This window comes from Schistocerca gregaria, chromosome 5, assembly GCF_023897955.1.
Source record: "Schistocerca gregaria isolate iqSchGreg1 chromosome 5, iqSchGreg1.2, whole genome shotgun sequence".
NCBI lineage: Eukaryota > Metazoa > Arthropoda > Insecta > Orthoptera > Acrididae > Schistocerca > Schistocerca gregaria.
The window spans coordinates 547,206,645-547,230,489 of NC_064924.1; the positions used below are offsets into that span (position 1 = coordinate 547,206,645).

General features: G+C 39.9%; 1 protein-coding gene across 1 annotated transcript in view; it reads right to left on the reverse strand.

The window, feature by feature from the left end:
- The window catches only part of LOC126273110 (spliceosome-associated protein CWC27 homolog), a 114,718-nt gene that overhangs the window by 24,489 nt on the left and 66,384 nt on the right, over window positions 1-23,845 (reverse strand). Inside the window, exons 5-6 of the mRNA XM_049976559.1 lie at window positions 7,704-7,991; window positions 7,182-7,337 (exon numbers count right to left, since the gene is read on the reverse strand). Coding sequence (XP_049832516.1) covers window positions 7,182-7,337; window positions 7,704-7,991 — 444 coding nt within the window. The remainder of the gene's footprint in view (window positions 1-7,181; window positions 7,338-7,703; window positions 7,992-23,845) is intronic.

The window sequence follows — 23,845 nt, forward strand, 5'->3', positions numbered from 1 at the left end:
GCCCTTGGTGAAGGAGGCGCAAGACCGAAGCACACAAAGATGCAGGTACCACAACACGCGGTGAAGCATTGTCGGTGGAAAGGAGGATAACACCATCTTTAGCCGTGAGGCGGTAGCACAAAGGGTAGTAGTTCCGCAACGGGTCAGAAGTCTTAGCGGACAGACGATCTGGCCAACCCTTCTGAATACAGTGTAAAACCCGGGAGAGGGTATGATCAGAACTCGTAGCCGCCGCCAGCCGGTCCCCTGTGTTGGGGAATCCATCCACAACCCGCTGCTCGGCAACATCCAGATGGAAACACAAAAGTTCGTCCTTATCGAATGCCAGATCAGGACCCATGGGAAGGTGACACAGTGCATCAGCATTCGTACGTTGAGCCGTCGGCCGGAAATGAATCTCATAATTGAAACGAGGCAAGTAAAGAGCCCAACGCTGGAGGCAGGTGCAGCCTTGTCGGGAAGGGACGATGATGGATGAAACAAGGAAGCAAGCAGTTTGTGATCCGTAACAAGATGAAATTTGGATCCATAGAGAAAAACACCAAACTTATGAAGAGTGTAAATAATGGCCAAAGCTTCGTTTTCAATTTGAGAATACTTCTGTTGGGCATCCGTGAGCGTTTTGGAGGCATAAGCAATGGGTTGTTCAGAGCCGTCTGAAAAACAGTACGCAAGGACTGCACCAACCCCGTATTGAGAGGCGTCCGTGGCAAGAACAAGATGTTGGCCAGGTCGATAAGTAGCCACGCACAGGGCCTGTTTCAGCATAGTCTTCAATTTCTGGAAAGTCGCATCACATGACGCGGACCAGTGAAAAGGTACGTTTTTATGCAACAGGCAATGCAACAGCTGAGCTACCGAAGCAGCAGACAGTAAGAACTTGTGATAGTATGCTATTTTCCCCAGGAAGGCCTGCAGTTCCTTAACAGATGTAGGGCGAGGAAGGGCATCGATCGCAGCGACAGTTTGCTGAAGCAGACAAATACCATCCCGAGAGAGTTGAAATCCCAAGTACGTGATAGATGCCTAAAAAATTGTGATTTCTTAAGGTTACACTTAAGACTGGCAGTCTGTAAGACATGAAAAAGTGTGTGGAGATTTTGAAGATGTTCTTCAGTGGTGGAGCCAGTGACAACAAAGTTGTCCATGTAATTGATACACCCAGGGACAGGGAGCAATAATTGTTCCAAGAGCTGAAAGAGAGCAGGGGCACTAGCAACCCCGAATGGCAAGCATTGGTAGTGATAGAGGCCAAAAGGCGTGTTAAGGACCAGAAACTGCCAGGAAGCAGCAACGTGAGGAAGTTGATGATAAGCTTCTGACAAGTCAATTTTAGAAAAATACTGGCCTCCAGCAAGTTCAGTGAACAGTTCTTCAGATCGGGGCATAGGGTAAGTGTCGATGAGGCATTGAGCAATTACAGTGGCTTTGAAATCGCCACAGAGATGAATATCACCATTTGGCTTAGCAACGACAACAACAGGAGAGGACCACTCACTGGAAGTGACAGGAAGCAAGACCCCTGAAGTAGTGAGACGATCCAGCTCTGTTTACCCGATCACGAAAGGCCACAGGAATGGGCCGAGCCCAAAAAAACTTAGGCCGAGGTGTGGGTTTGAGCGTGATATAAGCTTCAAAGTCGTTTGCACGGCCTAACCCAGGAGAAAAAAGGCACGAAAATGTCATCAACAAGGAATCCAATTGAGCATAAGGAATAGCATCAGAGACGATATTGACAGAGACATCTATGGAGAACCCAAAAACACGAAAGGCATCGAAACCAAACAGGTTATCTGCGTTACTCTGGTCGACCACAAATATGGGAACAGGGCAAACAATGGATTTGTAAGATACCTCAGTATTAAATTGTCCCAGTAGAGAAATCTTCTGTTTATTGTATGTCCGTAACTGCCGAGTGACAGGTGATAGCAGTGGAGATCCCAACTGAAGATACGTCTGAGAATTAATTATAGTGGCAGCAGAACCGGTATACACCTGCATGCGAACATCCCGACCAAGGATTTGGACAGTGAGGAATAACTTCCCTGAAAGGGAAAAAGTGCAATTGACAGACAACACAGAATCAGAATCAGCATCATGTTCATGAACATCATGTATGCGGTCAGATTTTCAAACGGAATACACATGACCTTTCTTTTTGCAATTGTGACACACAGCCCAATGTTGGGGACAATCCTCGCGTGAATGTTTCGTGAAACATCGCTGACATGAAGGAAGTTGCCAGAGATTTTGCTGTAGATTCTTAGTGGGTTGTTTACGGTTAGGCCGAAGCTGCACTTGGGAGTGTACTGCGGCCACGTCGGTGGGTGGGTACGAGCCGCACGCATCGTCAACAGCGCACAGAGGTTGTATTTCCCCGACATCACCCCACACCTCTATTTGAGCCTCAGAGGCATGAGAAATTTCAAAAGACTGCGCGATGGAGAGAACTTCATCTAGAGTCGGATTTCCCAACTGAAGGGCACGTTGCTGAACTTTGTTGTCGGGCGCCGACCGGATAATAGCATCCCGTACCATGGAACCAGCATAGGATTCTTTGTGGACATCAGTAATAAACTGACACTTTCGACTGAGGCCATGAAGTTCAGCAGCCAAAGCGCAATAGGATTGATGCAGTTGTTTTTGACAACGATAAAAGGCAACATGAGAGGCTACCACATGTGTTTGCTTTTGAAAATAGACAGACAGAAGTCAGCACATTTCAGCACAGGACAAAGATGCAGGATCTTTCAAAGGAGCCAATTGCTACAAGAACCGATACATTTGAGGTGAAATCCAGGAAAGAAACAGAGACTTACATGTTTGTTCGTCCGTGACATGAAATGCCAAGAAGTGCTGTCGAAGACGTTTTTCATAATCAGACCAGTCTTCCGCCGACTCGTTGTAAGGAAGAAATGAAGGAATAGCCAACGACAAGAAATGAATTTGACGCCGCGACGAAATCGCGAATCGCCGATGTTAGGAGCGTTTGCTGTTCAATGAGACCTTGCAATAGTAGCTCGACAGTAGCCATGGAAACCTGTGGGACAATGATGAAAAGAAAAAATCCACTACCTCGTCCCCAATTGTTATAACGTCTAGTTGAACACATGTATTTCGAAACGATACAACACAATAAGTCACTGAGCAAGTTGACAAAGCAATACATGTGAACATTCGAATGAACACTGAGTCCTAGTCTAGCGGCCGCTGGCTGGCTGGCCGCTTAGGTGGCGCGGCTGCTGCATGGCTGGCAGACAGCGCCGCATGTAGACGACGCGCGTAATTGTGCGGCGGCAGTTTGAATGATCGGCGAGTCACAACATAGATCATGTAACTAATGAGGACGTATTGGAGAGAGAAGAAGAGTTTGTGGCACAACTTGACAAGAAGAAGGGATCTGTTGGTAAGACATGTTCTGAGGAATCAAGGGATCACAAATTTAGCATTGGATGGTAGCGTGGAGGGTAAAATTCGTAGAGGGAGAATAAGAGATGAACACACTAAGCAGATTCAGAAGGATGTAGGTTGCAGTAAGTACTGGGAGATGAAGAAGCCTGCACAGGATAGAGTGGCAGGGAGAGCTGTATCAAACCAGTTTCAGGACTGAAGACCACAACAACTCCCTGTCAATATAATTTTGTAGATGTTTGTATTTACTTCCACCTGCTTCATTTGCTGCACATTTATGTTTTCTCCTTCCATTAATTAAATTCAATATCTTCACTGTTATCCAAGGATTTCTACTAGGTCTCATCCTTTTACTTATTTGATCCTCTGCTGCCTTCATCTCTTAAAGCTGCTCATTTGTCTTCTACTGTATTCTTTTCTCCTGTTCTAGTCAACCATTGCCCAATGCTTCCTCTGAAACTCTCAGCAACATCTGGTTCTTTCAACTTATCCAGGTCCCATCTCCTTAATGTCCTACCTTTTTGCAATTTCTTCAGTTTTAATCTACAGTTCATAACCATTAAATTGTGGTCATGGTCCACATATGCACCTGTAAACATCTTGCAGTTGAAAATCTGGTTCCAAAATCTCTGTCTTACCATTATATAATCAATCTGAAACCTTCCAGTGTTTACGAGTCTTAATCCAATGATTGAATTATGCTCTGTGCAAAATTCTACAGGGCAGCTTCCTCTTTCATTCATTCCCCCAGTCCACATTCAACTACTATTTTTTCTTCTCTTCCTTTTCCTACTATCGAATTAATTTCTTCTCTCTCATCCTACATTTCTTCAATATCTTCATCATATACAAATTTGTACTACTGCAGTACGTGTGGGCTACATGTCTATCTTGGCTACGATAATGTGTTCACTACACTGTTCATAGTAGCTCACCCGCATTCCTATTTTCTTATTCATCACTAGACCCACTACTGCATTACCCCTATGTGACTTTTTATTTATAACCTTGTATTCACCTGACCAGAAGTCCTGTTCCTCCTGCCACTGAACTTCGCTAATTCCCACTACATCAAATGTCAGCCTATCCCTTCCCTTTTTAAAATTTTCTTACCAACCTGCCTAATTAAGGGGTCTAAAATTTCATTTCATGCTCTGATCTACAGAATGCCAGTTTTGTTTCTCTTGATGATAACATCCTCCTGAGTAGTCCCTGTGCAAAGAACCAACTGAGGGACTATTTTACCTCTGAAATACTTTTCCCAAGAGGACACCATCATCATTTAACTGTACAGCAGAGCTGCACGCCCTCAGGAAAAATTACGGCTGTAGTTTCCCCTTGCTTTCAGCTACGTTACCTATCCATGTAGCCTTTAGCGTTCTTGAGCAAGGCTGACTTCGTTGATGATACAATGCCAGATCAGTCAATCATCCAGACTGTTGTCCCTGCAACTACTGAAAAGGCTGCTGTCCCTCTTCAGGAAATACATGTTAGTCTGGCTTCTCAACAGATACCCTCCATTGTGGTTGCACCTACAGTACAACTACCTGTATTGATGAGGCACACAGGCCAACCCACCAACAGCGAGGTCCTTGGTGCATGATCCATTATTCCAATGCAAAGGACTTAAACAAACAAGCACTCCACATATATTGGATATGAAAGAGGAAATTTTCAGAACTTCAATAATAAAATAAAAGCATTAATTCTTCCACAAGGATTTCTGCTCAAGCTATATGAAATAATGTCCTCAGTAAAATAACAGCTCTGTGCATAAACCACATATAGATAGTTATTTCCTTTTGACAAGTTCCCACATATTTATATTTATGTGCTTCAGATGTGACAAGGCAGATAAACAGATTTAAACCACGTAACTGGAAAAGCAGGATGGTTTTTTTTTGTGTCTTTACTGACTTTCTTGTTTATAGAACTACAGCACTTGTACGAGTAGAGTAAATGGCGTCCTTAATATTACACAGGCAAAATTATTGTTAATCTTAGCTAATGGTGTGATGTCAATATGCAGTTTAAAATAGCTCATTTTTAGTTAACTTGTTATACATTCATGATTATTTCCCTTCATGTTTACAAGTACAGAATGCCGTGGCTCAATGAAATTACATGCAGGACAAGGAGATTAGTTTTTACATGCAAATTATCTCTTTCTTAACATTTAACTTCTAAATCACAATGATTGCAATTGCTAAAATGAAATTTCTTGGCTGCATATCATCTGAAAAGTGTTTTCCAGAGTGGTGTTGGACAGACTTGAGAAGCCTCCCAAGTGAGTGCACCCTAAGTTTCAAGGTGTGTTTTGAGCACAGTGCTCTACTGTTGATACGATCTTCACACTTAGGCAAATCCAGAAAAAAATGGTTAGAGCAGAAGACCCCCTTGTTCATTGCCTTGACTGACCTACATAAAGCATCTGACCAATCAACAGGGAGGTACTGTATACTTCACTAGTGAAGACAGAGTGACCTCAAAAACTCCTTAAGATGATCAGTGCTTTCCATGACAATATGGACTGTGCTGTGGTATTTAGTACAAGCAGATCTGATCTTTTTGTTGCGTAAATAGAAGTTCATGAGGGCTGTAAATTGGCTCCAAACTTGTTTAATATATTCTTCCTGATACTTCTCATAGTTGCTTTCAGTGAAACAAACCAGGGCATCTACCTACATATCACAGTTGACTGGAAACTTTACATCAGCTCACTAATTACATCCAAGAGCTACTGTGAGGACTAACTTGTAAAAAACATTTTATTTTATGACAATACAGCATTTGTAGTGCAAACTCAAGACAACCTTCAAAGCCTTATCGATAAATAATTTACTACTGCATGTAAGCTTTTCTCTATGTATGCGAGTGTAAAGAAGATTGTGGTAATGGCGCAAAGATACATGGTTTTGTCTGTCATAATAATGGATGGCTCTCTATTTGATATGGGTGACAAATTCTGCTACCTTGTGTCATTAGTGTTAGAAGATCTCTCTCTGGATGACGAGATAGATGTGCAAAGCATCCGACACTTTTAGGAAGTTTCGCAAGAGAGTAAGGGACAACAAACACCTTGCAGTGAGCACAAAAATACTTGTTTACCAAGTATGTGTGCTGAGCACCCTCTTGCATGGATATAAGATGTGGACATCATATGCTAAACAAGAAAATAAACTCAACACCTTTCATCTGTAGTGCTTACAAAATATTCTAGGCATAATAATGAGGCACCAGGTGGCAAATAAGACAGTCCCAAATACTGTGAAGCTACAGAGTATCACCGCCATTCTTAAGAAACGTCACATATGTGGTGGCTAGGACACTTAAATTGTATGTATCACTCCTCTCTTCACTGATGCACAGTACTCAGTCAAATAGAGCAGTTACCAAGATGCCATCACGAAACCTACATTGCACTTTAAAAGACTGCACAAATTGTGATATAGTGTGATTAATGCAAACTGTAGCAAATGGGAGAAGCTAGTTGATGGGGCAGGTGGGGAAGTTCAAGGACAGTAGCAAGTTTCTTGATGGAGCCCAGCTCAACAACTTAACTGTGAAGTGAGCATGTAGACACGTGCTTACAATGACCCCTTCAAGGATGACATACCTTTGTCCAACCTGTGGGTGCCAAGTGGACTCTTGCAATGCAATCCTGAGTGAGCAAAGAAAGTGCCTGTGTGTTGCTACATGAATCTTCCATTACAAAGTGGAGGCCAATAAATTTCTTTTAAAAGAAAAGTGGAACTGTAGAGTATACTTACATTTTTCTTTTCCTCTCTTTATCTTGTTCTTGACCCAAATAATAATCTTCCCCTTCACTTTCAGATTCCTTTGCATCAGGAACAGTTTTTTTGTGAGATTGTTCAGTTTTAGAATATTCCGTTTTTAACTTTTTCCGTATATTTGCTGTTTCCTTCCTGAGAAAAAAATTCATTATTCGGACATAAACCTAACAAAATAGTGTAGGCAGTATTTGATTCAATAAAACAGACAAAATGCACACACACACACACACACACACACACACACACACACACACACAGAGAGAGAGAGAGAGAGAGAGAGAGAGAGAGAGAGAGAGAGAATAAAGTAGTCCATAAGTTTAATAATAATCTACACAATAATCACAGATTGAACTAATAAGGCTGAAATATATCTTCTCAATAAGGTACTGAAAGTTTAGAGTCACGAATTTTCAGTCTTTTGAGCCACATTTTATTTCACTAGACCACAACTTTTAAAACTGTATAATAATAATAATAATAATAATAAACAGTACTTGCTTTTCTTCATCCGAGCTCCAACCTCTCTTCGAAACATCTTCATCACCACTCAAAGCTGATTCTTCACTTGCTGAAGCATTAGTATTATCTTCATCATTTTCACTTCCCACTTCATTCTTATTCGTTTTTGTTTTCTGATTCATATCTACTGCAGGCACAGCACTTAATTTTGGATCATTGAGAACATCATGTGTTGACTTGCTACGTCCAGCATACATTTTATTGGCTACCTCATTTTCCTCTTCATCTTCCTCTGCTTCTTCACCAAAAGATAGAAGTTTGAAATTCCTGTCAATAATAATATATCTAAGTATGACAGTGATTTTTAATTTATTTGATAAATAATTTCCTGCTCAAGTGATGGTGGTCGTGAGAAAGAATGCTGATACAATTGTGTACATGAATAGATAATTAATGTGACAGAAGAAAAGTGTCATAAAAAAGGTGCTTTATGACTGGGCTTCTATTATTAGCAAACATATTTATCTAATAACATTCATAAAAAAACTTTATATTAAAGCATAGTTTATATCTTTAACTCAAGTAATTGCAGATTTTTTATGTGTGTCTTTTTTCAAAAGCAAAATATTCATCACTTTTTGCGTGTATTATTTATTCTACTCTCACAACTGAAGTCCCCCCCCCCTACGTTGAGTATTGGTCACATCACATGTGGAGAATGAGGTATATTTGTGAAAATAGAAATTGCTTTGAATCTCACCTTAAACTACGATATGATCAAAAGCAAATAAAATGGTAAACTGATAATGTCACTTCATTTGTATCTTGTGCTAAAAGCCATTAAAAAAACTTGAGAACTTCTGATAGCCGATTTTCAGCACAGAATTTGTGTATTCTTTAGCCCCTTTGTACATTACCCCCAGTGCAGATATCAGTGAAGTTGCAGATATTTGTGTAATTATAATCTGCAGGTGAAAGCCCGTGTAGATGCGAATATCTATTGGAGGGTTTGTGAGGCATGTATTTAAGGATACCCTTGGCCATTAGCAATCTGTGATGTATGAGTTATTAAATTTTTTGCTATCCTTAGTTAATACTTCGCAGTGCTAGGGCTGTGGTGTGGTTTTATAGGGCCATAACACTGCACCAGGGATCCAACTGAATGCCTCATTAATGGGCATTTTGCTGCCAGACACACACAAATGCTGAGTCAGTGGAAAAAGTTAGCAATAACAGATCACAGTGGAAGTTATTTACTAGAATACTGCATCCACGTGGCGAACCAGCATGAGCAGAGTTCATTCCCCACCTGTCACGTTGCAGTATATGTGGAAGCATGTGACCGGTAGTTTCCTCACTCGCCCAAACAGGCGTGTGCAGTCACTGAGCACGTGTGGGCTGGACACACTCTAAAAGAAACATTGGCTCTACACAGCTCTACCACAATGCAGTGGTACTAATGGGTCCAGCAAGCACAGGAATGCATTTAGAATTTAAAAAAATTTATCTGTAAATTTTCTAATGTGCATGCTATATACTGAGATTCGCCAAATACACCACAGTGACTCTATGATTATTTATAACGAAAATTAAAGGAATAATCAAATACTGAATGTTCTTGAGGGCCTCAGAGTTAGCTGTGGAAATGTAAATTTGCATGAATGATTAGCTAATGAAATAAGGTTTGCATTCAAACTGCAGCTGAAATTGTGCTGCAATGAGATATGTTAATGATAGGGGGAGGGGGGGGGGAGAAAAAATAATATTAAGTTGATGAATGTGACAACTGATTATAATTGTCAATTTTGTCTATAATTAACAAAAAAAACTTCACTTCGGTTATGCTGATGGCTCTCACCAGTAAATTGAGCAAATGAACTACTAGGACCTATTAGAGTTGATAAAGTTAACTGTAGTGACTGGAAAGATGGAGGAAGCACAAAGCATAGTGGCAAGCAAAAATGAGCGTTATTTGAATTTATTTCTACCTCGACAACTATGCAAGAAAGTAGATCATTGAAACAAATTTACTGTAAATAAACTATTCCAGGAGAAAGGGATAATTCTTCTCAGTGAATTCAAGTAACTATTTGTTATTCATTCTTAGGGGCAAGAAAAGTTTGCAAAAATGATAATGAAAAAAGTAGTGCAAAATTAATAGCCTTTAGCAAAATAATGTGAAATTGGCGACTTTCGCTACATTTGCAAAATTTGTAATTTTTCAATTTATATAAATGTTATAAAAATAAACATGGCAACTTACTAATAATTGTAGCAGATAATTACTGAATGTTAAATCTGCATTTTGGCTTCTACCCTCCTCGAGATTGGGGATTTGTGTATGATCTTTAAAATAACAGAGAGGGGGGGGGGGGGGAATGAATGTGACAAAAGACACCACCAAATCTGGCAAAAAAACACTACTGAATCTGGCAAAAAACACCATGAGTTTTAATTAAAAATCACCAAGTTTTGCAAAAGATCACCAAATTTGCTAAAAAACACAAAATTTGGCAAAAACACCAAACAACACTTAATTTGGCAAAAATACCAAATTTGGGGAAAAAAACACCGAATTTGGCAAAAAACATGCAAATATCGAATTTGAAAAGACACTGAATTTGCACAAAAATGTAGACCCTGACACACCATCGAATTTGGAAAAAGAAAAACAACACCGAGTTTGGCAAAAACAACAGGGATTTTGGGAAGAAGCATGGAATTCGGTAAAATAAATAAATAAATAGATAAATAAATAAATTCTGGCAAAAATAATGCAAATTTGGCAATAAAAACACTGAATTTGGTCATGAAATAGAATGATTTTTTTTCCATACCTATTTACTACTCATAATTTACATAATGAATCACTTAGAACGCCATTGTGATTTATTTGTTTACTTCATGTACAAAATTCTAGTGTTTTTTTCCCTTGGATCAGTGTAGTTTATATTTGATAAATAACTTATTAATATTCTATACAGAAATGTATTCAGTGGGTTAAGTTCCAAACTACAAAGCTAAAGGCATGGGTTTCAACCCCCATTGGTCCTATGATCTTTTCTACTACTTATGGCTTCTTTCACCTCAAACAATGAACAAAATGCCACATCAAGCTGTGCTATGTTTTGGAGTAAATGTTGACTCGTAAGTTCCCCCCTAACTAGCTGAACTGGCTGTATAAGTTGATTCAGAGGTGGGAGCAAGTATAAGGCACACCACTATGCCTAGTACATTACTGTAGTGTTCAGATCAACCATCGGGTTGAGCACAGCTTTACTTGCTTTACAGAATAACAAATGCAAGATAAAAATGCTTGGTATGTGGGTAGCCTTAGCGGTTACACTACTGAAGAGGCCCAGTTCAATTGAGCCTGCCCTTGCCTGCACTTCCCCTGCTAACATCTGGGAATGCTTTGTGTAAAGTAGCCACAGATGAGAAAGCAGCCAACAGAAACTCTTAATCTGCAACAACTTCACTGTATCAAGACTGAAAACACTGTTGGATATCGGTGTCTCATTAGTGTTTGCTGTGCTACAAAATGAGTGGAATAAAATAAGAACTCAGTGGCTGCTAATGACTAATATCAAAAGACTTAAAATCTGAAGTCTCCTGAAATGCTTTTGGAATGCTGTTGGACATTCAAAGCCATCCTAAAATGTTTTAGAGCTAGCTCTGAAAAAGCTTTCTGTTTTAAGATGGAACAGTTTTTTTATCTTTCAGGTATCTGTGCAGTTATATAGATACCCAGATCGAAAAATTTGGAAGAGAGGCTGGGTTTGAGAACATAAAAAGAGTTCATAATATTACAGCACAGTGGTAACTCTTTTATCAAGAAGGTTCCAAAAGGCAACTGGAAGACTAATTTCACCTTTCTACACCAACTGCAATTATTGCTGCAATGCCTTACCCACAATTTAAAAACAAACACCTGTGCTGCTGTTGCTGACCGAAAGAACGGTTGGGTTGATTTGGGGGAGGAGAGCAAACTACAAGGTCATCGGTCCCGTCGGATTAGGGAAGGATGGGGAAGGAAGTCGGCCGTGCCCTTTCAAAGGAACCATCCCAGCATATTCCTGAAGTGATTTAGGGAAATCATGGAAAACCTTAATCAGGGTGGCCAGATGTGGGATTGAACCTTGTCCTCCAGAATGTGAGTCCAGTGTGCTAACCACTGAGCCACCTCACTCGGTCCTCAAAGAACGCTTAGAACAAACTACAGTCATATTATAGCCAAATAAATGTTGAAGAAATTGAGCCTTGAGTTCCAAACGATGTTATGACATAAAAAGAAAATTTATTCTAAATGTGATTTGGAGATGAAGCTAACAAGGAGTCACAACAAATGAAGTTATCTGCCACTAAATCAGCAAAATTGATGATTTTTCTATTTGTAATTAGAAGATTGCGATGTAAAAGTCTTATGTTGTTATCCTGAAATAAAGACAGTTTCTGGAGATATTGCTCATCAATATCCTCTTAGCATGTGTGGAACATATTTTCTTTAATGTGTCACAATGGTAAAACTTTGAAAATCAATTAAACATTCTGATGAATCAAACAATGGAAAATCCAGGATAGATTTGTGCCATCTGCGACTCAGCATCTCTGTTATAAGGTGAGGGCAACTTTCCTTTTCATAAACTTTCTGATGATACGTTTGAAAAAAGAGCTGATATGAACACTAATTTAAAAGCCCAAAAAATAATTTTTTTATTCATTATTAGTTTTTTTCATTTTTTTTTTTTTTTTTGCAAATGACAACTAAATGTTTCATTTGTACAAATGAATAATGTTTTGCTCAGTTGGTCCTGTCATTAGTCAATGCATCATCGGTCACCATCGGTAACTTATGCAAAATTATGCAAAGTGTATTCACACTCTCTCTTGCATGCTGCAGCCGTGTGCCAACCACTCAGATGAGCTGCACACAGCAGTGCTCTATGACTTACTGTATGTCACACTATTACAAAAACCTCAGCACCTTTCACTTCTGACAGACAAGATTCAAAAATGACCTACTGAATGCTGCCAATATGTGCTTGTACATGAGAAGATACTTCAAAAGTGTTTTCCCCCTGGAGCCAGCTTTCAATTGACAACAAAAACCAGTGGAAGGAGTCCCAAACTTCCATAACTACACAGCAGAAGAGCTCTAGAGAGTCTCCTGTCTCCAGTCTTATCTGCTTCCAAGAGGAACTACTGGTACTAATGGAGTGCCCCCAGCAAATTACAGCAGTCCAATAGATACTGGCCTCAGCTGTCAGCAGCATCTACCAGCTCCAAATGTTTCTAAGTAAGCCAATGTTTCTCTTTGTCACTGATAATATTCTGTCTGTCTCCAAGAGCTTCACACTTATAAGGGTAGCCCCATGACCACTGCTTTTTATGCACTGAATATTTATTGAGTACTGCACACAGAGATAGGCATAAAATGTTATCTGAAATCACACTCAATGATTCATCCAATAATTGCTTTGAACAACTATTTCATGAGCCCACTTGAACAGTAAATGGTTTAGAAAACATACATGACCTCTTAGTAACAAATAATCCTGAGCATATATACAGTACCATGATGGATACAGGGATTATTGACCACCAGGTTACTGTAGCAAAACTGAATGCTGTAACACCAACTTGGAGAAACAGTATCAATGGCAACTGAGAGGTACATACCAAATAAATTAATAAGAGATTATACTGATCCACGGGATACACAGAACAGGTCAGAACACTGTTGCAGAAGCAATGAAAAAAGCATGCCAAATTTAAAAGAGTGCACAATTATCAAGATTGGAAATCTTTTACTGAAGCGTGAATTTTATGTGGACTTCAATGTGAGATGCTTTTAATAGTTTCCACAATAAAACTCTGTCTCAAAATCTAGCAGAAAATCCAAAGAGAATTGGGTCATTTGTGGAGTACACCAGTGGGAAGACAATAAACATCTGCTCAGCGCACTAGCAATGGTAATTTTAGAAATGATAGTGCCACTAAAACAGTAACTAAACATCGTTTTCCAAAATTCCGTCACCAAAGAAGGTGAAGTAAATGTTCCAGAATTCAATTCAAGAACAGCTGCCAACATGAGTCACTGAGAAGTATGAGGGTCATTCCAAAAGAAATGCACACTATTTTTGTAAAAATACAGTTTTCAATCTGCAAGTGTGAAAGTTTTACAGTGTGTAGATACATCCTTTCTGCTTGTTTTCAAACTTAGTTCAACCTGTTCCCGTGAGTGGCGCCGTCACAGCATGTCTTCAAGATGGCTACTACACTTGATGTTCGTCAGAAGCAATGTGCTGTCATAGGATTCCTGTGCTATGAAAATGAGACAGTGGGAAACATCCATAAGAGGTCGAAAAAGGTGTATGAAGAGGCTGCTGTCGATCACAGTACAGTTAGTCGGTGGGCAAGCAGGTTACGTGATGAAAGCGGGCAAGGCAATACTGAGGATTGTCCTCGCAGTGGCAGGCCTTGTACTGCACACACTGCAGACAATGTGCAGAGAGTTAACGAACTGGTGACTGCTGACAGACACATCACAGTAAACGAATTGTCAAGCTAAGTTGGGATAGGGGAAGGAAGTGTTTGCAGAAAACTGAAAGTGTTGGCGTTAAGAAAGGTTTGTGCCAGGTGGGTTCCCAGGATGTTGACAGTGGCTCACAAAGAAACAAGAAAACCAGTATGCAGGGAACTTTTGGAACAGTACAAGAATGGTGGACATGAATTTCTTGGAAGAATTGTGACAGTTGATGAAACATGGCTCCATCGTTTTTCACCAGAGACAAAGAGGCAATCAGTGGAGTGGCATCATGTGAATTCACCCAAGGGCGGGGAGGGGGGGGGGGGGGGGGGGGGGAAGGGAAAAAAAATTCAAAATCACACCTTCTGCTGGAAAAGTTATGGCAATTGTGTTTTTCGATTCTGAAGGATTCTTGCTTGTGGACATCATGCCAAGTGGAACCACCATAAATTCTGATGCATGTGTGATGACACTGAAGAAGCTTCAAGCTCAACTGAGTTGTGTTCGACTACATTGGCAAAAGCAGGATGCTGTTGAACAACAATGCACGGCCATATGTCAGTCAAAATACCCTGGATGCGATCACAAAACTTGGATGAACAACACTGAAACACCCGCCTTACAGTCTTGACCTGGCTCCATGTGACTGTCATCTCTTTGGGAAACTGAAAGACTCTATTCGTGGAACAAGGTTTGAAGATGATGGCTCCATTGTGCACAGTGCCAAACAGTGGCTCCAAAATTTTACCATGCGGTTATACAGGTGCTGGTTCCAAGATGGCATAAAGCAGTTGAGAGGGATGGAAATTATGTTGAAAAATGAAAATATTGTTCCTAAAGGATGTATCTACACACTGTAAAACTTTCAAACATGTAGAATAAAAAAATGGATTAAAAAAAATAGTGTGCATTTCTTTTGGAGTGACCCTCGTAGATATCCTTGGTGTAGTGAAGCAGCTTAAATCATTTAATGAAGGTAGGTCCTCTAGTCCAGAATGTAAACAAATTAGGTTCATCTCAAAGCGTGTTGATAAAATAGCTCCATACTTAGCAATAATATGCAACTGCTCGATCAATGAAAGATCCGTATCTACAGACCTGGAAGTTGCACAGGTCACACTGTTACTCACGAAAGGAAATAACACAATTAGTTCTTTATTCACATGAAGTAATGAGTGCTACCAACAGGGGACCTCAAATTGATTCCATATTTCTAGATTTCCAGAAAGCTTTTGACACCGTTCCTCACACGTGACTTCTAATCAAGTTGCGTGTCCGTGAAACATTGTCTCAGTTGTTCAACTGGATTAATAAGTACCTGTCAGAAAGGTCACAACTGTAGTAATTCACAGAAAATAATCAAGTGAAATGGAAGTGATGTCAAGCATTTCCCAAGGAAGTGTTATAGGCCCTCTGCAATTCACAATCTAAACAAATGATTTAGGAGACAATATGAACAACCACCTTAGATTGCTTGCAGATGGTTATAGCATTTACTGTCTAATAAAGTCATTAGAAGATCAGAATCAATTTCAGAATGACTTAGATAAAGTATATGTATGAAGCAAAAAATGGAAATTGACCCCAAATAATGAAAAGTGTGAGGTCATCCATAAGAGAACTAAATCACATCCATTACATTTTGATTACATGATAAATCACACAAATCTAAAGGTTGTCAGTTAAACTAAATACATATAATGTAATTGGATAGATAAAAAGATCTACTCACCGAGCATCGGCAGAACACATACATAAAAGAAGGTTATAATTAGGCAAGCTTATGGAGCCAGTGGCTCTTTCTTCAGGCACAAGGGTTGAAGGGGAAAGGAAAGGGGTGATGGAAAAGGACTGGAGAGGACTAGGAAAATGGGGTAAATTTCAGAAAAGTCACCCAGAACTACAGGTCACAGGAGACTTACTGGACAGAATGAGACTATCTTTCCTTCTCATCCTGTTTGGTAATCCTAGCCTGACAAGCGGTTCTGAAATTTACCCTCTTTCCAAACCTCTCCAGTCCTTTACCTTCACCCTTCTTCCTTCCTTCCCCTTCAACCATTCTGCATGAAGAAGAAGCTACTGGCTCTGAAAGCTTGCCTAATTATAACCTTCTTTTGTGTGTGAGTTCTGCCACCGCTTGGTGAGTATATTTTTTATCTATCCAATTGCATTATATTGTCAAAGTTTGTTTCCATTGCTATAACTAAATACTTAAGATTACAAGTATGAATAACTTAAACTGAAATCATTGGAAAGCAAACCAAAGACTACCTTTTATTGGCAGAATACTTAGAACATGCAACATGTCTACTAAAGAGACTGCCTACACTACCATTGTCAATCCTCTTCTGGAGTACTGCTGTGCAGTGTGGCATCTGCATTGATTAGGATTGATGGAGGACATCAAAAATGTTCAAGAAAGGGTGGTTTCATTTGTATTATTGAGAAGTAGGGGGTAAGCATAATAGATTTGATACGCTTGTTGGAGTGGCAATCATTAACACAAAAGACATTTTTCATTTCTGCTGGATCTTTTCACAAAATTTCAATCACCAACTGTCTCCTCTGAATGTGAAAATATTTTGTTGGCACCCACTTACATAGTGTGAAATGATCATTGTAATAAAATAGCACTGGGGGAGCAGTGCACAGGATAGTGGATAGGACATTAATCATTTCAGGGCACAGCGAGAGGTGCTCAAAATCCTGAAGGATAATGTGATTCAATTGCTCCAGTCCTGGGTGGTACTGAGTCACAGGGCTCCTCTGAGGCCAGACGATGGGACTATGGAAGAAGGTGGATGACTGGAGAGAGAAAGCATGGGATATCTGTTTCTGTACATGGTTCGGAGGGTACTTTCAGGCTATGAAGGCCTCTGTGAGACTTGTTCTGTATATTGAGAGGGTCTGCTTGTCACTGCAGATGTGACAATCATGGGTGGCTAGGCTGTATGGAAGCAACTTCTTGGTATGGAATGGGTGGCAGCTGTCAAAATGGATGTATTGGTGGCGATTGGTAGGTTTGATATGTATGGAGGTACTGATGTAGCCATCTTTGAGGTGAAGATTGACATCGGGGAAAGTGCCTTGTTGGGTTAAGAGGATCAGGTAAAGTGGATGGGGGAGAAGGTGTTGAGGTTCTGGAGGAATGTGGAAAAGGTGTGTTCTTCACCATCAATCCAGATTACGAAGAATCTGAACAAGGTGAGGGGTTTGGGATTCTGGATGTCTGGGGGATATCTGGGAAGGATTCCTCTAGATGGTCCATAAATAGGTTGGCATAGGATAGTGCCATGTGGGCACCCAGTGCCATACCCCAGATTTGTTTTTGGATGATGCCTTCAATGGAGAAGTAACTGTGGATGAGGATATAGTTGCTCATGGTGACTGGGAAGGAGGTTGTAGGTTTGGAATCTGTCAGGCAATGGCAAATGTAGTGTTCAATACCAGCAAGGCCATAGGCATTAAGAACATTAGTGTGAAGTGAGATGGCATCAATAGCAATGAGCAGGGCACCGTATGGTAATGGAACAGGAACTGTGGAGGTTTGGTGGAGGAAATGTCTGATATTTTTTATATAGGAGGGAAGGTTGCCATTAATAGGCTGAAGGTGTTGGTCCACAAGAGCAGAGATTCTCTCAGTGGGTGCACAGTAACCAGCCACAATGGAATGACCTGGCTGGTTGGGTTTATGGACTTTAGGAAGCATGTAGAAGGAGGGAGTGCAGGGAGTGGTAAGGGTGAGCAGAAAGACAGACTTTGGGGAGAGGTTCTGAATGGGCCTAAAGATTTGAGGAGAGACGGGAGATCCTGCGGATTTCTGGAATGGGGTTACTGTGGCAGGGTTTGTAGTTGGACCACATTCCAGAAATCTAGCAGAATCTCCGATCTCTCCTCAAATCCTTAGGCCCATCCCAGAATCTCTCCCCTATTCATTGGCCATCTAATGGAATCCTTCCGAATCCCAAACCCCTTGCCTGGTTCAGATCTTTGAGGTCTGGATCTAGGGTAAGGACATCTTGTCTACATTCCTCGGGAGCCTCAACACCTTCTTCCCCATTCACTTCATGTGGTCCTCCTCAACCCAAAAAGGCACCTTCCTCGATATAGACCTCCACCTTAAGAGATGGCTACATCAGTATCTCCATCCATTTCAAACCTACTAACCAGCAGCAATACCTCCACTTCAACAGTTGCCACTCACTCCATACCAGGAAGTTCCTTCCACACAGCCCAGGCACCCATGGCCATCACATCTGTAGCAATGAGCAGTCCCTCTTGAATTATACCAAGGCTTTCACAGACTGTAGTTACTTGAGATTGGATTGTATGCAACAAGAAAAGCTCAAAATATGCATGAAAGGGTCGAAACAAAGATCAAATAATAAAAAACAAAGTAGATGCATGAGATGCATGTGATGAATCTCGAAGTTGGGCCTGTGAAAATCAATTTGCCATGCAAAAAATCGGGACATTTAGAATGCTGATCTCGTGATCCTTATACATTGTAGTAGAGGATAGGTACGTTCCTCTTTGAGCTAAGCTTTTTTAAAAAAAATGCAAAAAAGAAGATGCACAGCAGGTTTCAACTATTATTCCTTCTCTGGTAATGCTGTTGCTAACAAGACAATGCGATGCAAGTTAGTCAAAGCGAAACAATCAATGTGCGCAGGTCCAACTTCAAGATATATTGCACACAGAGGGGCATGCACAAGAACACCATAATATTTTATATCAAAAACAAGATATTTGAACAAAATTAACCTTTAATTAATATTATCGTACTAAAGTATGATTTACAAAATATTTTACATTTTGCAATTACTGTAAACATAAACAACTAGGTACTGTAAGATTGTGTCTTTGATCACACAAAACATTTTTATAAGCAGAAAAGAACAATTTTACATCAATTAATGATGTAATAATTTTTGGTAAAAACATGAAGCAGCATACTGAGAGATTACAAGCTGTTTTTGAGTGTATAAGAAGTGCAAACCTGTCTTTATCAATAAATAAATGTCATTTTGCACAACATAAAGTTCGCTATCTTGGTCATGTTATAAACAGTGAAGGTGTTCGACCTGATCCAAAATTAATTGAAGATGTAAAGAATTTTCCTGAACCACAGAATTTGAAAGAACTACAATCATTCTTGGGATTTTCAAATTTCTACAGACAATTTATAGCCAGCTATGTGAATATAGCATATCCAATGACACAACTACTGAAGAAAGCAGCCAGAGTTAATTGGTCAACAGAGTGCAGAAAGGTAATGGAAGAACTTCAAACTGCTCTAACCACAGCCCCAGTGTTAGCCTATCTTGTCTCAAGAAGCTGATGGTCATGAACATCCAATCTCATTCCAGACAATTAAACAAAGCAGAATGTAATTATACTACTACTGAGAAGGAGCTTTGTGCTTTGGTTTTTGGTATAACACATAACAGATGTTTCTAAATGATTAATGGAAAATCTCATATAAAGATGTGAAACAAATACTAACAAAGAGATAGAGGGGCTGACCAGTACTTACCTCAGCTCAGTACAGCCAATAGATACACAAAAAACAGAACCGAAAATTTACGTTCCTAGCTTTCGGAACAAATGTTCCTTCATCAGGGAGGAGAGAGGGGGAGGAAAGGGAAGAAGGGAAAGAGGACTCAGTTACTCACAACCCAGGTTATGAAGCAACAGGGAAAGGAAAACAGGAAGGGTAGCAAGGATGGAGGCATGGTTGTCAGAGGGAAGCCAAAGTATCGAGTTGGAGATCTTGTGTATCTGAGCAACGTGGTGTTAAAGAAGAATCAAGTCAAAAAGTTTAAGAGGTTTTGGGAAGGACCGTATCCAATCTTGGAGGTGCTGTCACCAATCACTCTTAAGCTCCAATTGCCCTTTTATTTGATTGTCATTCATATCAATCGTGTAAAGCCATTTCTGGGTAGATTTCCTGTAGTATCACAATACGAGGACTGACTGAGAGGCAGACCTGCTGTTCTCAAACCCAGGAACGAGAATCGCAAGGTCTTGAGGCTGAGGTATCGTCACATTCCGAGCAATCCTGTTCCAGACATCCCTACAATCTGCGTAAATGTGTGTAGTGTGTGAGAGTGCAATGAGTGTGTTTATTTCAGCCATGTGCTTATGTGAATGTGTTGCGAAAATTTAGTCTTAAAGCTATTACACATGTGAATAACCTTTTATTCCTTAGTTACCACAAGAAACTCATTTATTTTATGTTCATTGTTAACTCTAGTGTTAAGAAATAATTAACTATGTTCATTTTCAGTCTAATGTTTGCTGTGATAGCGTATTTTACTAATGCCTTAGTAATAATACCACAGAGTACAGGTGTTTTATTTGAACCACGATCACATATGGTAGTTTCAACATGTGATGCAAAACTTGTCCTCAAGTACAATCTGAGTGAAATCCTGTAACAGTTCAATTCTGTAAAGAAGCAAATTGATCTAATTTGTTCTGTTAAGGGTAATGATACAATTTTGGAAATGGGTACATCTTGGTATAATAACTGGATCACAGCCAAAATGCAGGTAAAGTTTACATTTGCTAACTATGAACAAGAGATTTACTGTTTTTAAAGCTTTTGCCACACAAAACTTTAATTAGGCATAAACGTGCCTGGTTTGATTTAGGAGGGAATATCCTTCGTACTGTAATTGGTACTTTAACTAGTCGAGAACTACTGGAAGTTAAAGGCAAAATATTAGCTCTTGAACAACAGTTCAGTACAGATTCAACTGACTTCTCTAATGAAATTATACTGAAGAATATGCAAAGAACCATTACTAACCACGCAGTTTTCATTGAACAGATTGTAAAGCAATTTATCTCACATTTCCACATAATACGTACTGAAACGAACGCAAATATCCAACAACTATTCAAAGGATTAACCTCTGTGAGTGCACACTTTGATTTAAACACTCTTTTGTTAAGGATTACTGATTGTTTATCAAATGCTAGAACTGATGCCCTTAACTTAAGAACAGCCTTAGAAAGTAGTTAAATGATTGTTTGAACAGTGTAATACTACATCTAGAATAATTTTTACAGATCCTACTACCAACTGAGCGAAAGCTAGATGCAGCCTATTTGATGATTTATTCTGTTAACTCTTACAATTTATACGATTACTACAAGTTAACCAACACAACTCTTTAATGACTGAACATGAATTAACTGTTATTATTTCTATACTCATTGCTGGATCAAAACATAATTTTGAAACGTATAAGATTTATACTTACCCTGTGAAATGGAGACAGGCAGGTATCCATGTAAAATACGTACTGAATAATTATCTACTGAACAGCAAGGATTGAAGACATTTTGTGCCCCTAAATGAAAATGATTTGCATATGTGTAAACATAGTCATAAGTTAATTTGCCCTGAATTGGCAGTATTCTTAGATAGTAGAGTGTACAGCTGTGACAAAGAATTGTTTATGAATGATTCCCCAAGAGATGATTGCCCTACAATTTTAACGCATCTTTAACATCCATTTCTTAAGCGATGTTCTGAAGATATAATTTTCTCATTTAACTCCACCCTTGATGTCACATTTACATGTAAAAATTATGATACACCTGCGCTACCCTTTACACTCACACTGAATAATAGTGGATTAATCCTGAATGCCACACTGTGATTTATCATGTGAACTATCTGATATGCCTAGTGTATTGCCAACTACATTTAATGCAACTGGACATCTGCCATTAACGAGAATGTTATCTGTTTATTACAATGATTCAAACATATTAACATACGGAAAGCATTCCTAATCAAGTGTTTCTGAAGACAATTATTTAATTAAGGACATCCATGAAAATTTGATTTCTTCCAATAATGAGTTAAACTTCATTGAAGCAGCAGACAGAATTAAGTCCTTCGATTCATCCAGTAATGTTAATGCATACTTAATTGTCTGTATTGTGTTTTTATTGCTTTTATTAATTTGTTTTTGTCAACAGCATTTGTCACGTACAAAATTGTCATCCTGAAGGCATGCTTCTCTATACTGAACATTACTGTGTCTGCAAATGAAATACATGCTGCAATGCCTTCTGAAGCCACAAGTGGCAAAATAGATTCATAATGCACATGAGGTCATTTTGAGCCACCTATGGTTGCTCTTTTTCTCTGGGTAGAGTGATGTAAGGGTCTACGGGTTGCATGCAGCCATACGGTACATAACACGCACTCACAAGCCGACCTGTCTGGAATGATGACAATTTGCTTAGTCAGTACATGTGCGTCTGGCCGCAGTGTGACGCAGTGAGTAAACCACTAGCCAACTTCTGCAGCGGGCCGAATTAATTAGCATGGTCTCGGGCACGAATATGTCTCTTTTCTTAGCTCACCGTGGAGCTTTTCGAAATGACCGAAATTAGGATGTCAGACACAGTGATGATGGGTGCGCATAGCATGCATGTTTTATAATCAGCCTTTGTTAATAAAACTGTTTAAACTTACTTCTCAGTGTCCATGTACTGCCGTGCCTCAAGGACCCACCGCTTACAAATCCTGACAAATATTTTGTCTAATTATCATCCGGGGCCACAACACAAACAACCGCTTATACCACTGACAATCTGTGGCCAAGAAACAGTTGGAGCACCCTGTTGCTGAACACACTCCGCAAAACAGTGTTCTTGATTTCGATGTCTGCTTCACAGCCTGTGCCATCTGGATCCTCACTGCCAACACCAGATTTCTGAACTGTGCAAGTGGGTGTTCTCCCTGCAATATATCCTACGTGCTCGTAACCCACCTGGCCTTGACCTTTGTTAGTCACTGTCTTTCATTCCGCTAGCCCCTTCCCTGTTCCCACTCCAGCACTACACAGCCTACCATTCCACAAATGCATCCACTGCATTTTTACTTCTCTCCTTTTCTGCTCCCCCCCCTGGCTAGCTTGCTGACGCACCTAGCTGCCCTACTCTCTCCCCACCTCATCCCCATATGCTCCCACCACTCCTAAACTGCTATTCTTCCTCTCCCCACCCCAGCATCCTCCTCACCCCACCACCCACACTGCTCCTTCCATGGAGACAACAGTCTTGTGTGTGAGCTGCATCTGATGGTGGTGGTGCTAGTGAATCAACATGGTTTCAGTATTTTGACAGTTGTTTTGTCTTTGGGGTATAGTACTGGAGCCAAGTTCCATCTGTGGTCACAAACCATATCAAAAAATCTTGTTGGTTGCCCTGAAAAAAAGGTCAAATATTGTCTGGATATTTCTGTACTGACGCATTTCTAACTGTATGTTAAAAGTTGTGGCAACCATCTAGCAGATAATTTTCTCATATCCAATCCCACTGCTAAAATATGATATGCTCATTCAGATGACATCCCTACACGTTCAGCAATTCTCGTATTTTCAGGTGGCGATCCTCCATGACCATTTTATGCTCTTTAGCAGTAATTTCCGGGGTAGGGGCACATCTGGACTGAACACTAGGCAGATCATCATTTAAGCTGTCCACACCAAATTAAAACTCATTTGTCCACATAGAAACATCCGAATATGAAGGCATCTGAATATGAAGGATCAAGCCTCCAAGTTTGTTCTGAAAATCGGCCTGAATTTCCTCTGCTTTCATACTTTTTTTTTTATGAAGTACT